Raw genomic sequence first — 20757 nt, forward strand, 5'->3', positions numbered from 1 at the left:
TCCATTTCACAGCCAGGGCTATTGTTTGCCCCTAGTCTTTGCCATTGCCTGTTTGGATATTTTTTAAGTTTTAGTTTGGTTGAATTCATTTTAAATATGATTACTTGAATATATATTTTTTTGTGATTGTATTGTAAATATTAAAAAAATTTAAGTGAAAGTTTTTTATATTGTTAACATAGAAATCTATCGAGATATATTTCAAATACTTTATTGTATCTCATAAATATAAAGTTGTTTGCATTTAATGACACTTATTGTTTTTTTTTTTTTTTGAAAGGTAAAACCGTGATTTCCATAAACCAAAACTAAAATTAGAGTGCAGCTTTAATCAAAAACAAAACCATCTGAAATCAACAAAAACTAAAAAACAGGAAACTTGGTAGAAAAACTTCAGAACACCCTTGAATCTTTTTCGTTGAACTGAATCATAGCCTACAATGTAAGAATCAGGTCAGTCCGAATGAACCCATCCAAATCAGTCATCCGTTTGGGAAGCCTCTCTCATCTCTTATTGTTAAAAACGATTTGGAAAATCAACAGATGTTAATAATTCTATATGCATGTGGTTATTAGTAGTTATTTTTATACAAAACTTGCCATAAGGTTTTCAGTAAAAAGGCTATTGGAAAATACTAAACGTATTGTCCTTTTAAGAAAAAAAAATACTTTATTTGATTATTCAATTATAAAAATTTATAAAATTTTCATTTAATTATTTAATTTAATTTTTTTTCATTTAGTTATCTTAGTTTTTTTTATGTTGGTCAACTATGGATAAAGAATAAAATTAAATAATTGGATGACCATTTTATAAATTTTCAGAATTAGGTGATAAGAAAAATTATAATTGAGTAACTATTTTATAATTTTTTATTATTAAGTAATAAAAAAACATAATCAAGTGACCTTTATTATAATTTACCAATAATATTTCATGCATTAATATTGAGATACTTTTGTTTTATTCGAATTAGTGATTAAAGTTTTTATTTGGTATTTACACCTTTCTCTAAATATTATAATAATTAAAAAAAGTAAAACAAAAAGAATATTGAGATATTTTGTGTTTTGAGAGAGATTTATTGTGATGATATGAAAATCACACCAAATGTAGGTAAGGAAATAGGAATGAGAATCTTTTCTACATTTAGAAACTGTAGGCATTAAAATTTTGGGAAAAAAAGGGAGAGAGAAAAGTACAGATTTGGCAAAGCAAAAGGTGAAAATGAATGGAGGAGAATATAATAAATTGAAAAAAAAGGAGAGCCACAAAACAAAAGATAAAGAAATTAGGCCAAAGGTAAGCGAGATTAACAATGTGATATCTTATTACTACTTAATAAAACCAAAACCAATATATTATTTTATTTTGGATTTCACCTTTTCACCTATAAAATAAATATTCCATATTTTGAAAATGATGTAAATATTTTTATTTTAAGACTAGTTTTAATTAGAATACAAGAATCGTGGAGGCCTCGTAATTAAGAGTTTAATCGTATTTAAAATGTGTAAGTTAGTCCTGATATGTTAAATTAAGGAGTAAATTTATCATTTTTATTAATATTTTCATCTATTTGTACTATGTTAAAAATCAATGTGGCTAACAGAATAACTAGACACGTAACCTCATGTTAATATACAAATATAAATTTTTAGCAGCATAAATGAATGGAAATTTTAACATAATGATTAGTTTACTCTTTAATTTAATGTATAAAGATTAATTTGTTCATTTGACCAAATACAATTGGAGACAAAAACAAAGGAGGGTAAGCCCTCGAAAACGATAGATTTACCATTTAATTCCTTAATTTTTTATTGAAATTATGCGTTATTATAATAAATTTACATTTTGATTCATAATTCACTTCTAACCCTATTGATTTTTTTATATCCTCCGTATACCCAAATCGATATATAATATTATTAGCCAAAATTAGCAACAATACCAAATGTTTATGATCCACACAGAATGGAAAAGACATTATCAAAATCCCCATGAATCTGGAAATATCAGAATCATGGCTCACAAAATGTTAAATATACCAACCTATCCATATGCACCAGCATTTGCCACAACACTAAATTTCAATATTTTATCATTTTTTTAAATAAAATAAAAACAAAAAACAAAGCAGATAATTCTCGAATCCATCCCGGCTCTTTAGGAAGGACAATCTTAAAGAAAACTATTTTGTTATAGAAACATAAAATTCAAATCCTTCCTTTAAATGGAATATATATTATTATATGCATAATAATTTTTATAAAACAAAATATTTTAATTTTTCATTTAATTTTTTATCTCTTTTAACCTTTAAATTTACATTTTTGGTAAATTATTCTAAAATAGACCAAAAAAAATGTTTGTTAATTTTATTAACGTGGCATATATGTGGACCCATGTAGATGACATGTTAAAATTTAATTAATTTTTAAAAATTTAAAAATATTTTTTATATTTTTAATAATTTTAATTATTTTAAAAAATTAATTAAATGCTAACATGTCATCCACTCCACATGTATGCAATGTCAGTAAAATTTAAAAACCATTAACTTTTTCATTTATTTTAAGATGATTTGATAAGATAACGCAAGTTTAAAAATTAAAACAAAAAATAAAATGGAAAGCTATTTTGTAAAATTGGAGAGCCAAATCAATCAAGAATTACTTAAAAGTCTAGATTAAAATCATAATAATAAAATAAAAAGAAGAGGTATTTAAGTCTTCTAATTTTAATAAATGCAAAAAATAAATATATTTGAATTTATTTTAAAAATAATAATAATTAATAATTGGACATTTATTCTTTACATTGTTGATTTTTATTTATTTTTAGTATGTGTGCCTTGAAGAAAAGTACATTATAAATCAAATCCCAACACTTTATTCTAAAAATATACAAATTTAATTAAAAATGATAATAATAAAAAACCAAATAATTTTTTTATTAGAAAAAAAGAAGTTGCTAAACTTTTTGTTCTTAATACTCTGTTTTTGCCTCTCTTTTACTTCAAGAGAAAACTATTTTAATTAAATTATTGCTTTAAAAGATTAAAAAAAAACTCATCTAATTCCGTTAAATTCTAGTATATTAATTTAATGAAAAAAGAAGGGCCACGTGGCAGAAAAATGGACTATTCTTGTTGATTTTGAGCTGAACCACCACCTACCATGCACCACTTAACATGTGGCTCTTAATTTTTTTCATTTTTAATATACTTTTTTATTTGGAAAGTGAAATATCATGTTACTATTTTATTTATTAATATAAAAAATTATTGTTAATTGGCCATTCGGTGACTCTTAACCAATCAGCCTGCATTATCTCATCCACGTCAGCGACACGTTCCATTTTTCGTATGGACCGCCAAACACTGACTCATATATCAACCTTTTTATATATTAGAATATAATTTAAAAAAACTTTTGAGGTGAATGTACCTAAGAGGTCCCTCTATTATAGAGGTCTTATCAAATTAGCCCTTCTACTATTAAATTAATCAATTTAAACTTTTTACTATTAAAAAAGAATCAATTAAGGTCAAATTAGAATAGAGTTAATATTTACTGTTTAAAGATTATCATTTACTATTTAACAATGTTAATTCTTTTAAAAGTTTTTATGATTCTCTAAATGAAATCTTTTGTTTTGACTTAAACTGCAATTAAAAAATAAATTTTAATATATTTTTTATATGGTAAATATTGATTCTATTACAAATTGGACTTATTTGGTTTTTTTTAATAGTATATGGACTAATTTGATCTAGTCCCTATAATATAGGACCTCCTAAATATTTTAACTTAAATTTTGATTAAATGTGTAATATAATACATGAATTTAGAGTTGATGAAATTATAAATATTAAAAATGAATAAATTATTATTTTTATTTTGAATATATATGCTTATTTTGGGTATGTAATAAATGAATATAACACAAATGTTTCTTGTGATGTGGTAAAAAAATTGTTAAACAATATAAATCAATGATAAATTACATTTAAGGTCATTGAATTATTAGTAAGATAACGTTGTTTAACTAAAAAAAATACAAAATACTTGTTAAACTATTCAAAAGTTTTTATTCAAGTCACTTAATTATTAAGCTTAGTTAACAAGTTCCAAGCGATGATTTGACGATCAGTACAGTGAATAAATTTTCATCAATGACTAAAAAAACATTCATTAGATTCAAATCGAATTAACAATAAATATCATATTATTTTGTAAATAAATTCAAAATTATAAAAGAAATAAAAAAATACATTACGTAAGCACCCTTTGGAGTTCTCATGGGACGCTTTTTTCCTTTTCTGGTAATAACTAATAAGGGACTCTTATTATTGTTATTTTTGGTCCCATTATTATTATTGTTATTGTTATTAGTTGGTGCAAAGACAGGAGGGTCAAGCCCTTTTTTATTGAATAATACAAGGGGGAAGTCAAATATTTTTTTGTTAGAAAATCAGATTAAAATTTAAAAATTTAGAATGTCAAAGCTAACAATTTTATATCAAAATAACTTAAAATTGAATTATTATTTTTTATAAAGACCAAGTTGTATTTTTTCTATTTAATAAAAATTTGAATTATTTAAAAGGGGCTCAAAGTGCAATTGGAGCATTTAATTAAAGGACCAAGGACACTGAGTTTAATTATCATTCATAACTATAATTTTCTCAATCCAAAGTCAGTCTAATACATATAATATAAAGCATTATATAAAAATTTCACAAAACTGGAAAAGAAAAATAAATTGCACAAAATATAATGGTTAATAATTTTTTCGTCTAAAACCATTAAAATATTTTTTTAAAATGGAAAAAGAAAAATAGACAATGTCATCAATCTTGGCTTATCTCCTGTTTGAAAGGTTGCATGCCCACTGGGTGTGCTATGTTGCGAGTAGATAGTTTAATTAAATTATTTCAAAAAAAAATGTTTTAAAATTACTTCAATGAAAGTTTTTAGAATATCTTTACATTTTTATTCATAAAAAAATTAAAAAATAATTACTTTGTTATTAAAATCATGAGTTTAATCATTATATTAATAATATTAGTAACAAAAAGAACTTATCGATATGCCATTTATAATTTAAAATGTAATTAGAATAGTTTAAAATTTTAAAATTAATTTAAAATAAAAATTATAATTCGACTTCGAGAATGTCTCATGAATTAACTTTATTTCTTATAAAAAAAAAAGGGTAAACGCTAAGTTTGAGAGAGAGAGAAAGCGAGATTTTTATTAAACGATGAGGAGACTATGAGATTTTTAAAGGTATTATCCTCAGAAGATTAAAAGAAATAAAAAGTATTATCCTCACAAACTGGAAAATAAATATAGAAAAAGATTGTAATAAAAAAAATTCAACAAACATGAGGCTGAAATTAAATTGGCTACTACTCTCCGACAGTGATACTACTGCTGTTCGCCGCTCAACCTATCCAGACATTTCAAATATTCCTAAATTAAAAATCTGACCAATAAGAATTCCCTTTTTATTTTTTTCAAAAAAAATTCAGTTGCGATTTTATTTAAAAAAAGAAATAAACAAATTATTACTACATATTTAAAAAATGTATTTACTTGGACGAAATTGAATGTTGCTGGTACGCGTGGCGTTTACGGTAAAGGAAAAGCTGATGTGGCAAAAAAGTGCACAAGAGCTAAAGTGGTCCCCACCACTTAACTCAATTTAAAAAAAAAAAAACTTTATGTCACGAGCAGCTGTACCCAACACTTGGCCTGCCGTCTTTCTGTCTAAAATTTATTTTTTCTAAGGTCATAGATATTTTTCGATTTTTCATCTTTGCTTTTTCCTTTTTTATATATTTTATTTTATTTTTTCCACTCGTTTTCCACACAACTATAAACCACGCTCTCTCACTAGTGGGACAAAAACGAAAAGTAAGGAGAGTGAATGTTCCGCGCGTGGGATTAAAAAGTCATAAAATATCTGAAAAATGAGCTACACTTATCAATTATCCATCCATCCTTCAATATCTTCCACAAAAATAAAACGTGAAAAAAAAATCTTTGAAAAATTAAAAGGACAGTGCCATCGCAAAAAAACGACGCGTGTCCAAAGGACTCGACATTTCTCAGCCACAAGATTCCAAGCCCTTCTCGAGTTTTCCATGAAAAAATAAAAAATAAATAAAAATAAAAATCTGACGTGGCACCCTTCCGTCGCTTTTATACTGAAGAAATAATCCCTATTAAATTGATTTATTTATCTTCGCTTTTTTTCTAATTTCAAAAATCTTCAATGTTTTTCCCTTCTTCTATTTCAAATCTAAATTTTCGATTCTTCTTGATTCATCTTTTGTTTTAATTTTTCTTCTTTAAATACTTTTCTAAGCAGTTTAACAGTATAGCACGACTGTTAATTGTTTAATCTCTTGCTATTTTGAGAATTTTATTGTGAATTTTTTCCTTTGGATTGCTCTTGAAGTTTTCTGTTTTTTCCGAGATTTCTCGTTTAAACTGGTAAGTTTGTGGCTGATCTGATTTGTTTTGTGGATAATTTCGCTTTTTTTCAGTTTATAATTTGAATTTCTTATGCGACTCACTGTTCATTGAATTTTCTTGTAATCGGAAAGAAAGATTTTTGACTGGTTATTGAATTAGTTCTGATTATTAGATTATATGATGTATTAATAGTGATTTTTGGTTTATAGGGGAAGTTGCAGGAGTATTTCTAGGTTCTGCAAGATTTGAAGCAAAATTCGTTTCTAACGATGGCTACGGAGGTATATACAATATCCTATATTAATGAGGCTTATACTTGCAGTGTTATTTTATGTTTTAAGAAGGTTAGATTTTATCTTTCCTTTCTTTTGTTTCAAGATGAAAGAAAGCTGTCAATTTGCAGTCTGTACTCTGCATAATTTGAATCTAATGCTTCGATGCAAATTTGCTCCTTTTTTTTTCTTTATTTGTTATCGCTATGTTTGCTGGACCTTGGAAACTGCTCCTTTTATGGATTACTGAAATTTATGGAATCAGATGCTTTTTTTTTTTTGTTACTCGAAGTTGTATTTTTTTTCAATTGCTTATGTATCTGTGTGGACCTGAATATGCTTTAATGAGAGGAATTAGCATTCATTTGGAATGGAAAGTTAACTTTAAAGAGTGTTTCCTAATTGTTTATATGCCGTTGCAAATTTTGATATAGGACCAAATTGAAAGTACAGCATCACCTACTGCTCTCAAATCCGGTGTGTGCTGTTCCATAGGCAGTGGACAATCTGAGACATTGACTCAATTGCAGGAGTTATACGGATTTAAGCATGATCATACACCCAAGGTTCCTTTCTTCACGTTGCCTATGACCTGTACTTTCCTTTCGGTATTAGTCCCCAGATAGTAATTTTTAAATATTTTCTTTGCTATAGGTCCGGAAACCCTATACTATAACTAAACAAAGGGAAAAATGGACCGAGGAAGAGCATCAGAAGTTTCTTGAAGCTTTAAGGCTGTATGGCCGTGGCTGGCGCCAAATAGAAGGTATGTGCGCAGTGGGGATTTTTGCATATACTCTTTTGCCATAGTTATGGTGTGAACAGATTAAATTACACTTGTTTTCATGCAGAGCATGTAGGCACGAAAACTGCTGTTCAAATTCGAAGTCATGCTCAAAAGTTTTTCTCTAAGGTTTATTGCTTTATGTTCATTGCAAGATTTTCTTGATTGGGGAACCATTGTATGCCATGTGTAGACATTCTTATATAGGTTTCTTTGATCAGTCTCTTATACTTGCGTGTCTGTGGTTCTAGGTTGCCCGAGAGTCAAATGGTGGCTTTGAGAGTTCCGCTAAATCAATTGAGATACCCCCTCCTCGTCCAAAAAGGAAGCCAACGCATCCATATCCCCGCAAATCTGTTACGTCTCTTAAAGGAATATCTCCATCATCTCAACTAGAGAGGTCTCTATCCCCCAACCACTCTGTCTCGGAACAGGATAACAAATCACCCTCATCAGTTTTGTCCCCATTTGTTTTCGATGCAATGGGGTCTTCTGCCTCTGAGCAACCAAATAGATGTTCTTCTCCAACTTCTTGTACTACTAATATACAGTCACTCAATAATACATCCCCTGTTGAAAAGGAAAATGACTATGTGACATCTATAGAGAAAGAGAGTGAATCTTTATCATCTATTAAAGTATTTGGACAATCATCCGAGGAGGACATTTTATCTTTGGTAAAATCTCTGCCCTTTTTCGTTTATGGAACAATTATTACTGACCTTTGTCTTAGAATTTGAACTCTGATTTTCTTTCTTTCTTCATGTAATTACCCAGAAATCCAACACAGACTTTGAGGAACCTGTGTGTACCAAAGGAAACGAAGCAGCAGTAGTTGTGCCTTTCACCAGTATTAAGCTTTTTGGAAAAACAGTTGAGGTGAAAGATTCCAGCAAACCATCCACGGATGCAGAAAACTTTCAAATGCAAACATCAAAGAATGGTGTAGCCTGCGAGTGCTTGGACTTGCATTTGTCACATGGGACAGTCATCGATAATTGGAGTACGGTACCTTCTAAATCTAATTTATCCCCTTGTATGGAAATCCACACAGATAAAAATGATCACGTAGAATACACCAGTGATGCTCCTCTGCCATGGTTAGCTTTTTACCAAGGTCTACCCTTTTATTACATCACTTCATTTAATCAAACCCATACAGACCCCAGAGTCAAAGAGACACCGAAAGAGAAGGAAACCCTGAATGAAAGATCTTGCACCGGTTCAAATACGGGCTCAGTTAGTCAAATAGAAAATAGGGAAAGGAATTCGGATTCTGTCGATTCTCAATGCCAAAACCCTTGTCCTCGGGGAAAAATGACATCCCAAAAGTTTAGTAAAGGATTTGTGCCATACAAAAGATGTTTAACAGAAAGGGATATGTCATCATCCATGGTTGTATCCGAGGGTCGAGAGAGGGCACAAAAAGCCCGAGTTTGCTCGTAGTTGCCAGCGCCCTTGTATGGATAAAACACAATAGTAAGCAAAAGAGGATCACAAATAATCACTTCAGGTGCTTGGTTTACACACACATATATATAGGCAAACTTTTTCAGTGAATTATAGGTAATTTTTGCTGTTTGTAATATACCATTTATATGTATCAGCTACCTTCGGATATCCTGTGGCTCAATGTGTTCATAGCTCCAAAGGGTAAAGAGGGGTCCGTTTGTGTGTTAAAGGGTTAGGGGTCTATCCTAGTTTTTACATATGTATATATATATACGCATATTATGTACACATATGTATGTTCTGGATGCTAACTTGTTTTGCAACAACGTTTGTAAATTATCTCCCTTTTTTTGTTCGAACTGGAACAGGTGGTTACCTCCACTTTAACATAAACGTTGACTGGTTGTATCCTATGTGCCAATGTTATTTCATGACACAAGAAATAATCAGTTTGCAAAGAAATATTTTTGTCTGCCATAGAAAAAGCTTCTGTTATTTTCTTTTGTTTAGTGCGGTATTAATAGAGATATGCATGATTTGATGAATCATAAAGGCAATTAAAGAAATTTGATGCGAAGTTTCATGTCATCACATACCATTATTATTACAGTACAATCAATCATAATTTTGATTGGTGTAAGCCAACACCTGGCTTATATGCGAAGTGGTTTTATAATTGAGATTGTTAGTATGAAAAATTGAAACCCCTCGTCTAAATCATTTGGTAAACGATTCAACTTCTAGTCATTTTATTTTACCCCTCGTTGGGTATGTATGCATAAAGGTATTAGCGCTTACCTCACGTTTGATTGGCGTGGCGCAAAGGTTATTCAGATTGCCAATATTAAATTATTTGGTGCCATAAGTTATAAAATAATATGATTAGGTGACTTACCCCAACTGTATTAATGATAATAATAATAATAATAATAATAATAATAATAATAATAATAATAGATAAAATTTTGAACTTGGTAACATCTCTCATTTTACTTCTTAAAATTTTTTTCGCGCTTTTGTGTGTCTTGGATTACATTTTAGTCACTTATGTTTGAAACGTTACTTTTTAGTCACTTACGTTATCATTTTGTTACAAAGTGGTCACTCTACCGTTAGACTCCGTTATCTCCCTAACGGCAGTCCTACGTGACAGTCCAAATGGGTTTTAAATGCTAACTTAGATGTCCTATAGGCAGTCCAAATTAAATCTGTTTAATTAAAAGTCTATTTTCATTTCAGCAACTAATCATCTAAATTGGCATTTGAAACTCATTTGGACTACCATGTAAGATTGCCGTTAGGGAGATAACGAAATTTAAAGGTAGAGTCGCCATTTCGTAACAAAATGATAACGTAAGTGATTAAAACATAACATTTCAAATATAAGTGACTAAGATATAATTTGAAGCAAACAAAAGTGACTATTTTTACAATTTATCCTAATTGACCTTAGATTTTGTTAAAATATGATAATATGACAATTATTTCACAACATCATTTAAATTTTTTTAAAATTAAAATTTATTTATATTTTAATATTCTGTTTTAATTTTCTAAATTTTATATAAAATAAATTATTTTAAAATTTTATATAATTTTTTTTAAAATTTTAGGTAATGATATGATACCATAATAAAATTTAAGTTTTAAGGATGAAATTAAGAAAAAACCGTCACTGCTTTTTTATACCTAAAAAAACTAGGGATGAAAAATTTTAGAACATTAGCTTCTAAGAAGCAATTGGCCCAACATCTAACAGATATATACAAACCCATTAACCAGAACGGTGTAATTATATGACTAGACTAAGAGCAACAAAGACAACAAATTAAGAAGTTAAAAATGACGTTTACAACTCAACTAAATGAAAAGAAAAGAAAAAACAAAAAAAAAACTGGATTTAAAAAAACATTTGTTACTAGAAAAGAACCATCAAGAAGTGGCAAAGCAAACAAATCTTCCAGTACGTACATACAGGGTAGACCTAAAAACAAATAATAATAATAACAACAACAATAATAGGCAAAAAAAAAAAGAACAGATTAGAGCATGAATAATAAATCTGGTAGGCACTCAGTTTCAACCTTTTATAAACTCCAAATATCATGTCTGGCTATGGTCCCCTTTCAATGTGTGGGGTTTGCTACCTCTTTTCCAAAATTTTCAACCTCTAAAACCCACTCTTTTAATCCCAAAACCTAAAGACTTAGATCAAAGAATTCGAAATCTAAATAAGATTAGCTCTCTTTAGGAACCTGATGGTTCTGCAATAATACGGCCATATCGATTCAACATAGTCCAGGTACTTCTCCATCATCCATTCTTGAAAATCTTTCATCTTTTTTATACATACCTCTTTGTAGTCCAAGTTCTTCATGTCTACCACAGGTTGCCATACGTGGACTCGTATGTCTTCTTTCAGCTTTCCATGTGCGATGTAGTTATAAGCCAGGAGGTAGTAAGTAGGTAAGTTTCTAATTAGTTGAACCGTCTGGGTGAAGCAGAAAACATACAGGGCACATAAGCCTCTAAGCATCTTGATGTAAAGAGCAATGATCAGGGGCCCAAACACCCATAGAGGAGTCAATTCCTTTGAAACTTCAGCTCCGTAAATCAAATTGACACCGAGGTACCACGGAACACTGCATGCGTGGCAGATCGATTGTTAGCAATGTATGTAGATATGTTCACAGCATTTCATCGACAGATCGTGCAAGTTAACTAAGACAGAGGACAACTCAAAATTATTGACAAAAAAATTTACCAAGTCGCAATTTTTATCAAATCATCCTGGGGCTAGAATGTGGAATAGTATTATCGCTTGAGAAGAAAAAAATTAGAATGAGTAAGGAAACCGGTTAACTCAGCAACGTTTATCAGTGTTGTATTAGTCCTTGAATCAAGACAAGAACTTTATGGTTGAAACTCTTTGCTCTTTTTAGTAAAGACTGATGATGTAGATATTTGAATTCACAAATATAATACCTAATAGTAGTAAATAGTGTATATTGCTAGAAATAACTCGGGGGGGGGGGGCAGAAAAAGAGAGAACACATTAATTATACTTACAATATTAATAAGGGAATTTTGATTGTGGCATTCATGTCCCAGAAATAGCTCCAGACCGTCTTTAGAATCTTGCCTTTCCTATTACGTTGGGTGTCAATTTTAGCTTCTGACGTGTCCCTTGGAGGCGCTTCTTCTCCCAGAGCATCATCCATCACTCGACTTGGGGATTGTGATCGCAATATCATTATCCATTTCTTGAATAATTCCTGAATAGCAGCAGATCCCACAATGTTCTCACCTGTTTCCGAGGAATACGTAACTGGACCATTATGAGCCTTTGAAGATTCTATTGTGGTTGCTTCACCATCTTTTGGAACATAAGAAACTTTAATAGAACTTTTTGGAACATTCTCATCGATTGCTCTGGCTCCTGATTCGCCATTTTCAACACTGCCTTTGAAGGCTGAAATTCTAATACTTTTGGTATTCAGTCCACAAGTATGAGCCCCTATACTGCAAAAATAAGCCTATCTGAATTCAAATGCTCACGATGCATATGGTGAAAAAGGAAGTATTTGAAGAAAATGAAAAGAAACTAGGACTGCAAAAGAAAACATAGGAATAATAATTATCGAAAGCAGAAACGAAAATGAGTTCACTTCATGCTCAAAGTGAAAAGCTCTTTCACTTCACCTCTTTTCCACAGCAATAATGAATGCATAAAATGTTAGATGAGAACAACTTAATTTGGGTTTACAAGAAAAAATTATTTATAGTAATAGTAAAATAGCACCTAAATGCATACAACACTTGCATTCATATAACACAAAAGCATTCTTGTCATCTTCACGTGTAAAGGAAGAAAAATAAGAATTGAGGCAAGAATTTTTAAGAACAACAACAAAACACATCAAGGACAAAAATACATGATTTCCATAGACCTGTATTTATGGAGTTAGACAATAAGCATTATTGCACCAATCAGGCAATGTTTGGCAATCAAAAGCAAGAAACAAATTTCCATTTACCACCTCACATCACATAGCACGAAATTATCTCAATGAAATTTTATGCACCAGAAGTAAATGTAATCACCATGATGCATTTTCAAAATCCTTAATTTTTAGATTAAACAGTTGATTCCCTATCGCCTTTCACAAACTTGTACCTTCACTTCCAAATTTTTAGATTAATAGAGAACTTTAAAAGAAATGGGAAATTTGGGGAAAGGAAAAAATGTGGTAAGAACAAGCATTTTGGATTTTTCTTCCAGAGAAAAGAATTCAATATGCTAAATTAAAAGCACTAGTCCTAGTCCTTTCAGATCACCACTTCCATATACTAAGAGACAAGCTACCAGCATGGAACTCTGTATTTTGTTTCTTAACATAAGGGAACTGTTGCTTACCATAAACAAGTAGAGTGCCTTAATGATATGCTCCTCTCCCTTCTCCCAAGCATATGAAGTGTAACTACAGGTCTCTTTAGCGTCAATCCTTTCCTCCATAATAAAGGCCTTGAAGGGCATGCTACATATGAACCCTGCAATGCAATAAAAATGAGCTGAAGGAATGCCACATATGAATCTTAAAATGCAATAAGTCAGCATACTTTGCAGTCAGATAAATACCAATACAAAGCTGTGATACTAGATTTGTTAGAAAAGATACCAAATGAGACTCTTCCTCAATAAACAAAAATCCTCAAAGCAATACAAAACGAGAGCTTCCAGAACAGAATTCTTTATTTCATAGGATTCAACTAACAATGCTTCGATGCACCTATCTGCAGAACTTTACTTCAAACTCAGCCATCAAACTCTTAATTTCTATAGAACTTATTCCATAAACTCCTAATCTACCAGTTTTACTCAAAACTTAATCTTGGAGTACCTGCAATTGATGGGTCACCAACATCATAGCTGCAACTTTCACCACAAGCTCCTGAACATTTATTCAACAAGGCCTAAACAAATGAAATGAAACACGGTCAATACATAATGTCCTGCATCAACAAAAAATATTAGAAGCTTTCAACTGTATGTAAGAAAGAAACTCCAACAAACAATGGCATGAAAGAGAACCCATCCAGTACAGAAACAGTAGAGGAACAAATTCCACCTTATCCTAACTATAGCAATCAAATATATTGACTCAAGATTTCCAATACATAACAAACAACGGATGTTATATACAAAAATAGGACGAGAATGCCGGGCAAAAATGGGAGCTCAGTTGAGTTTCAGAAAATGAAACAGAATTCTATTAAAGAAAAAAGAAAAGCTGCATATATTGACATTACTTTCCCTCTCTATCGACATTACTTTCCCTCTCTTTTCTCAGCATCCAAACAAGGGTAGAAGCTAATAACTTCAAATTAAACCATTTTATACGCGGATAAGTGAAATTCCTCTTTCTTTCAAGGAAATTAAAGTAAAACTCGAATTCAATTCGTGACTTTTTTGTTTCAATTGATTCCTGTTTTTCTAATTTGAGCAAATAAATATTGAGGAAAAAACCCTAAATGCATTAAAAAATAAAATAAAATAAATAGCAGAGAAGAACAAGAAGAAGAATAGACTTTACCTTTAGACGTGATACCTTCAGCTCCTATCCAAAACAGCTTGGAAATTGAATTTGCTTTCTTTTTATTACGAAAATAATTAACGAAAAAGATAAATAATAATAATAATAATAATAATAATAATAATTTATTTTTCAGATTCTCTTAAAAAATAAAAACCTAGCAAATAAGCCGGTGCTTCGCCTTTGGCCGGTATAAATATTTTTAAATTTATTTAATTGTCAAAATTATGTATTTTTTATATTCATTTAGTGCAATGTTAAATCATTTTTGACATTATCTTTTTTTACAATTAATGTTTTGAATTAAACATTAATTTAATTGTCTGAAATACCAGATTTTTTTAAGAACAAGAAAGTGTAAATAATAATGAAAAATGTATATTATAAACAAGAAATTGCAATGTAGTCCTAATACAAGGTTTAAAAAATTTTAAAAAAAGTGTGTCCAAGTTTCCACATAATACGAACCGTCACCAAATTTCACATAAAATATATACATGTATGTGTGTGAACATAAATTGTTTACGTCTCTTTTACTTAGGTTGTAAGCTAATTCCAAACACTTTTTCATACCTCTCCTTTAGGCTCCAATATTTTCTTTTTGAAACTAGGTTGGAGGTGAATTAATTTTTGAAAGTATTAAAGTTGAGTCTAGGGTAAATTTACCTCTTCTCAAAATATTTATAAAAATATTATTGAATATATATGTTTAATTTATTATTATTCTAGTCTTTTAATTTCGGTAAAAGTATTATGAAAATTTTTGCACTAGGATTACGATTACATTTTATTTTTTTACTAAAAAATTAGACAAATTAATCATTGTACATTAAATTAAAGAGCAAATTTATTACTGGATTAAAAATTCATCCCTTTTTATGGTTAAAAATAAGTCTTTATAAGTTAATATGAGGTACACATGCCTATTTCATCAACCACGCTAGTATTTAGCGGTAAAAATAGATGAAATTTTAACAAAAATAACATGTTTGTCTTTTAATTTAATATACATGGGTTAATTTACTATTTTTTTAATAAAACAAATAAAATATAATCTAATTTCTAACACGAAAGCTTTCAAGATACTTTTACTTTCAACTTCTTGTCTACTATTACTTATTTCTATTTCTCTAGAACCTTTGCCAATGAATTATTTATCCAAAATTTGGAAAAAGAAAAAATTACTTCAAAATTGAGTTATTATCAATAATTTGATATGTGACTTATTTTTTGAACTCAAAAAAATGTAATTTTATTGAGATTAAAATCTATTGAAGCAAATACTTCTTTAATGAACTTTGGAAAGAAATAGAAAACATAATAAAATAAAATAAAATTTAAGCCAAATCAAGTCGAAATTTTCGAGTCAAGTTCAGGATAAATTATTGTTTTTAGATCAAAATCAGGGTATGCAGTAAGTAAAGCTTCGAGTCGAAATCAAGATATGCAAAAATCCAACCCTGCCTACCTCGTTGTGATCACAAATCTAGGCTTGAAGTTCGGCCTTCCGCCATTTTATGGTGATGCGTGGTTGGCCCTACAACTTGGGCCATGTTAAAAGCTACTTTTCTCTAGCTTGCCAATCGGTTTTTTATTGAACTTGGGTCTTTCAGGGCTTTAAGCCTGCAATCTCATAGCCTGAACAATTTTTTTTTGGTTGGAATCGTGTCACCATTTTGTAGAGCGTTTCAAAGTCATATTCGATGAAGAACCATTGACTAAAAGTATCATGGTTTTTTATATTAAGAATTAGATTACATTTTATTTTTTCTACTAAAAAATAGATAAATTAATCTATGTATGTTAGATTAAAAAGGTACATGTTGTCACATGTAATTATTTGGTTAATTCATTGGCTACGCTAATTTTTAATAATAATAATACATAAAAAAATTAACAAAAAAAAGGTAAAATACAATCTAACTTCTAGCATAAAAATTTTCATGATACTTTCACACAGTTCTATATATAATGGTGAATTTGGTGTCAAAAGTTACTAGAATTCATTCTACCTGATAAAAGGTTTTTTTTTTCTATGTATAAGAGCAATCTATAAGATATATCCCTCTCTCAATTTAATCCAATATATGCCCTTGGTCAGTCAGTGTTTGGGTGGGCACACATCCATGTGATTCAAGACTAAAGGGCTTATGTACCCCCATGCTTTTGCAAAGTTTTTAATATATCAATTTTCAGCTTTATCTTTCCATAAAGATGGTGAAAATGATAAACTTTTTTTTAATCTACCATTTTCTCTTTTATATAGATCCCAATATATAGTTGATAGAGATCACATGGTCTCCAAATCTGAATAAGATGTGGATGATCCGCCAGCTTCAATCTCTATATACGTAGTTTCTATGGACTAAGCTAATTTGTGGGTTTCTTTTTTAGCAAACATTATTTTGTATAGGACAATGACAATCTAAATATACATATGGTGGGTGGCAAGCATGTATCACCATCCTACCCAACAATTTGCCTTCTTTTGGACTTTATTGGATTGTCATTTGGTGCATGATAAAAAGTCTCTTTAACTCTTAAAAAACAAAAATCACCATTTCCTCGTAGTAATATTACCATTTATTGTTATTCACCATTTATCAATGTATCATATGTAAAATCGACTATAAATTTCAGTACCACATGTATCCAACTTTTTTTTTATCGAAAAGGGAACTAGGTTAATAAAATGAAAACGACAGTCAAGCTCGATATATAATACACATTGTTTATCAGTCAACATAAACTTTTAGAAAGAGTATTGCAAATATTAAGCAAATTTGAAAAATTAAAAACATATTGACGTATTTGTTCTTTTTACGGAAAACATGCTTTATAGAACTAACATCCAAAGATTGGTGGAGCATCCTACACTCATCAATTAAGGGAGAAAAAAATATTAGAAGTATTCTCATTAGATAAAAGCTAAATAGCAATGGTAGCATCAACTTCAATTTCAATTACATTAAAATCCTTGGGTAACTAGAGACTTTCTAAGGGCTCATAGTTCAGCTTGAACTTGAATGCTAGAGGTACTAAAAATATGACGGAACGAACCAATGATTCAATTCCCATCATGATCAAGTATAAAAACTCTTGCTACAGCTTTACCTGGGTCTCCTAAATAAGATTTATTTGTGTTGAGTTTATAAAATCCCTTTGACAGAAGATTTCCATGTCATTGGAGTAAAGGAAAGGGTGAGAATTGCCGAAAACAAGTGCATTTCTGATAAACCAAAATTTCGGCCAGGCAGCCCAAGATTTAGAAGAAATGTATCTACCTATACCATAATAATACTAATTATGTTTCTTCGTTGTATTTGGATTGACTTTATTATCCGAAGACACAAGATATAGTGGTCCAGCCAGTAGGTTCCACAACAATTATTACAGCAATGGTTTTAGTAAAAAGAAAGAAAAAATTCCTCGAGAAATCGTCTTCACCTCTATTGCTACACTGCTTCCATTTACATTTTATATTTGCGTGACAGAATTGGTCAGAGGTATACTAAATAGTTTCACTTATTATATTTTATCCCCAGAAATCACAGTCATCAATATATCAATAAACAAAAATCCTAAGCCCTAAATCTGAACTTTAAACCACACTCTAAAATTTTTTATGGACCTACTTATTATTTTATTAAAAAATAGAAAATGTATACACTGTATAGTACTAAGAAGCATCACTTTGCTTTAAGTGGAGCTAGGAATCTATTCTTTCAAGAAAAATAAAGGGAGGGGGAGGCATGTTGGGAGCAGTGGAATAGGTTAATAAATGATAATTCCCACCCATGGCAATGCCGACCAGTTGTTTTAATATTGAGGGTGACTTGCCCTGGCCCAATATTCCTCAACAGCTAGCTTTGCTTTAATTTGCTGCAGTGGTGGGTGAGACTATTTATAGTGCCCATTTCTTAAAAGTTGAGAAAATAACAACAATGAAATATAAATATATGTATATCCACATGTATTCCATATGGTACATTGTACTATTCATAAGAAAATTAAAGTTTAACTTTGAAGATATATTGTTGGAAGGACTAAATCATAATATTTATGAATCATAAAATAAAAAACAATAACAATAAAATATATACTTGATTAAAGGGTAAAAGAGAGCAATTAGAAGTAGCAAGTAAGGGTGATAATCATTCGGTTCGGTCAAATTTTGGGATTTTTTTAAACTATTCATTATAATTTAGTTTGGTTCAATTTGATTTTCGGATTTTTTATATTATTTTTTATTTTTGGTTTTTAGACTTATTTTAACAAAATAAACTTTGTTTTATAACTTTTGAATATTATTTAACAACATTTCAAGGTCTTTTTCATATATATCTCTTAAAAACAATTTTTTAAAGAATTTTTAAATTATTTTTAACATTTTAAATATAAATTTTTATTTTTATATAAATTTAAATTTAATTATAAATTTAATAAAAATAAAATTTAATTTAATTTTAAATAGCCATCATTTTTAAACTTACATTTTATAAATTATTCAAACATATTGATTTAAGTTAATTTTTGGTTTTCGAATTTTCAACCCTAGTGGCAAGCACCACCATATCCCAGATCCCAAAAGCTAACAAAGAGAAAGGGCCCCAATATCTACTTTTGTGCACCCATCCCACTACCCTCCACAACCCTCAGCCAAACTCCAAAGGCTTATCATTTTATAATTATAAACTTACTTTTCAGATTGGGAAAAAATAAAATTTAGTCCCTAAATTTGGTAACATTTTCACTTTGGTTCGTGATTCTTTTTGGTCTTGCAATTTGATAGTTTTTTCAATTTGATCCCTAAATTTGAATTTTATTAAAGTATGATGACATAACAATCGAAAATTATACAATGTAATCACTTGAATTTTTTTATTTTTTATTTTTTAGATTATATATTTTTAACTTTTAGGTGATTGAATGGTACAATTTTAAAGTGTAATGTCATCATATTAAAATAGAATCCAAGTTCAAAGACAAAATTGGGAAAAGTTATCAAGTTAAATGATTAATAAAGACAAAAAAATGAATAAATTAATAATTATACATAAAAATCAAAAAGTAAATTGATTCCATTGTTCAAAAATTTATCTATTTTTACTGTTAAAAATTGATCATTGTACGTCATAATGTAGTGCACATGACACACCACGTCTCACTATTTAATTATTTTATCAGCCATGCTAATTTTTAACAATAAAAAAAGTAAAAATTTTAACAAAAAATTAATTTAATTTTTAATCTAATATATAATAACTAATTTACTCAATTTTTAAATAAAAATTAAAATTCAATTCAACTCTTCATAATACTTTTTCCGGGTTTTTTACCAAAATATTACAACAAAAAAAAAAGAGGCTGATGGAGGGCATGAAAAAGGCAGCACCAATGGTGCCTTTCCCATAGGCGGCACAGGACTAAAATATAATGATCTAAAGTTTCAAGGACCTGATGTATAAATTTGCCATTTTGAATTTTGAAAGTGAATTGGTGCCGCCTCTGGGTGTGGCGGCACTAAAGTTAAAATGTGGCTAATTGCCTTCTAAGCTCTCCTTATTTATTATTTTCTTTTTATTCCCCTTCAACTCACTTTTTTATTTAATAAACAAGCCCTCAACCTATTTTTGTAGTTAAATAAGCTCTTAATCTATGATTTTTACCCATAAAAGCCCTTTATTTTATTATTAAAGTAAATATATTTTACCTAAAGTAAAACTTTTTAAAAAAGTATAAACTAATTCGCATTTTATGTTTATGTGAATTTGATGAGAATAGTTTATTAAATAAAAAAATTATGTTTATCAAAGGCTTATAGCTATAATAGTCCCTTAAGAAAAAACCAAAAAAAGTTACTAAGCCCCTTGACTTAATTTGAATCCAGTTGAGCCCTTATCGTTAACCTAAAAAATTAATTAAGCTCTTACATTAATAATTTTCACATTTCGTTACATTAACCATTAAAATCAATTAACGGACCAATTAGATGACGAAATATGATAGGTTGTGATTTAATCTTTCATATATCCGATAAAAATCATAAAAATATCTATCTATAATATATATAAAAGCACGAGTCTTGAAAAAAGTTTTGAACTGACAAAAATATCCTTTATTGTTAATTATATTACTAAACTACATTAGAATAATAATTTAT

At 29.3% G+C, this 20757-nt stretch overlaps 2 protein-coding genes across 3 annotated transcripts; one reads left to right on the plus strand and one right to left on the minus strand.

The window, feature by feature from the left end:
• The first annotated feature begins 6223 nt into the window (after nucleotides 1–6223).
• LOC107904753 (protein REVEILLE 7) lies at nucleotides 6224–9462 on the plus strand. Its single transcript, XM_016831233.2, has 7 exons — nucleotides 6224–6510; nucleotides 6702–6773; nucleotides 7199–7330; nucleotides 7419–7530; nucleotides 7616–7677; nucleotides 7800–8225; nucleotides 8326–9462. The coding sequence occupies exons 2-7, from the start codon at nucleotides 6762–6764 to the stop codon at nucleotides 8992–8994; spliced, it is 1413 nt and encodes a 470-aa protein (XP_016686722.2). The 5' UTR covers nucleotides 6224–6510; nucleotides 6702–6761; the 3' UTR covers nucleotides 8995–9462.
• A 1592-nt stretch (nucleotides 9463–11054) lies between these two features.
• Nucleotides 11055–15053, minus strand: LOC121203068 (uncharacterized). 2 transcript variants are annotated; one of them, XM_041107813.1, is made up of 5 exons: nucleotides 14595–15053; nucleotides 13902–13974; nucleotides 13418–13551; nucleotides 12070–12522; nucleotides 11055–11642 (listed from the first exon to the last, which is right to left on the minus strand). In XM_041107813.1, exons 2-5 carry the CDS (start codon nucleotides 13926–13928, stop codon nucleotides 11228–11230), a joined length of 1029 nt encoding a protein of 342 aa, XP_040963747.1. In that variant the 5' UTR covers nucleotides 13929–13974; nucleotides 14595–15053; the 3' UTR covers nucleotides 11055–11227. The 2 variants fall into 2 exon arrangements, with proteins under 2 accessions (XP_040963747.1, XP_040963748.1); XM_041107814.1 differs by having other exon boundaries at nucleotides 14311–14596.
• Nucleotides 15054–20757: the final 5704 nt, after the last annotated feature.

This window comes from Gossypium hirsutum, chromosome D12 (assembly GCF_007990345.1).
Source record: "Gossypium hirsutum isolate 1008001.06 chromosome D12, Gossypium_hirsutum_v2.1, whole genome shotgun sequence".
Taxonomy (NCBI): Eukaryota; Viridiplantae; Streptophyta; class Magnoliopsida; order Malvales; family Malvaceae; genus Gossypium; species Gossypium hirsutum.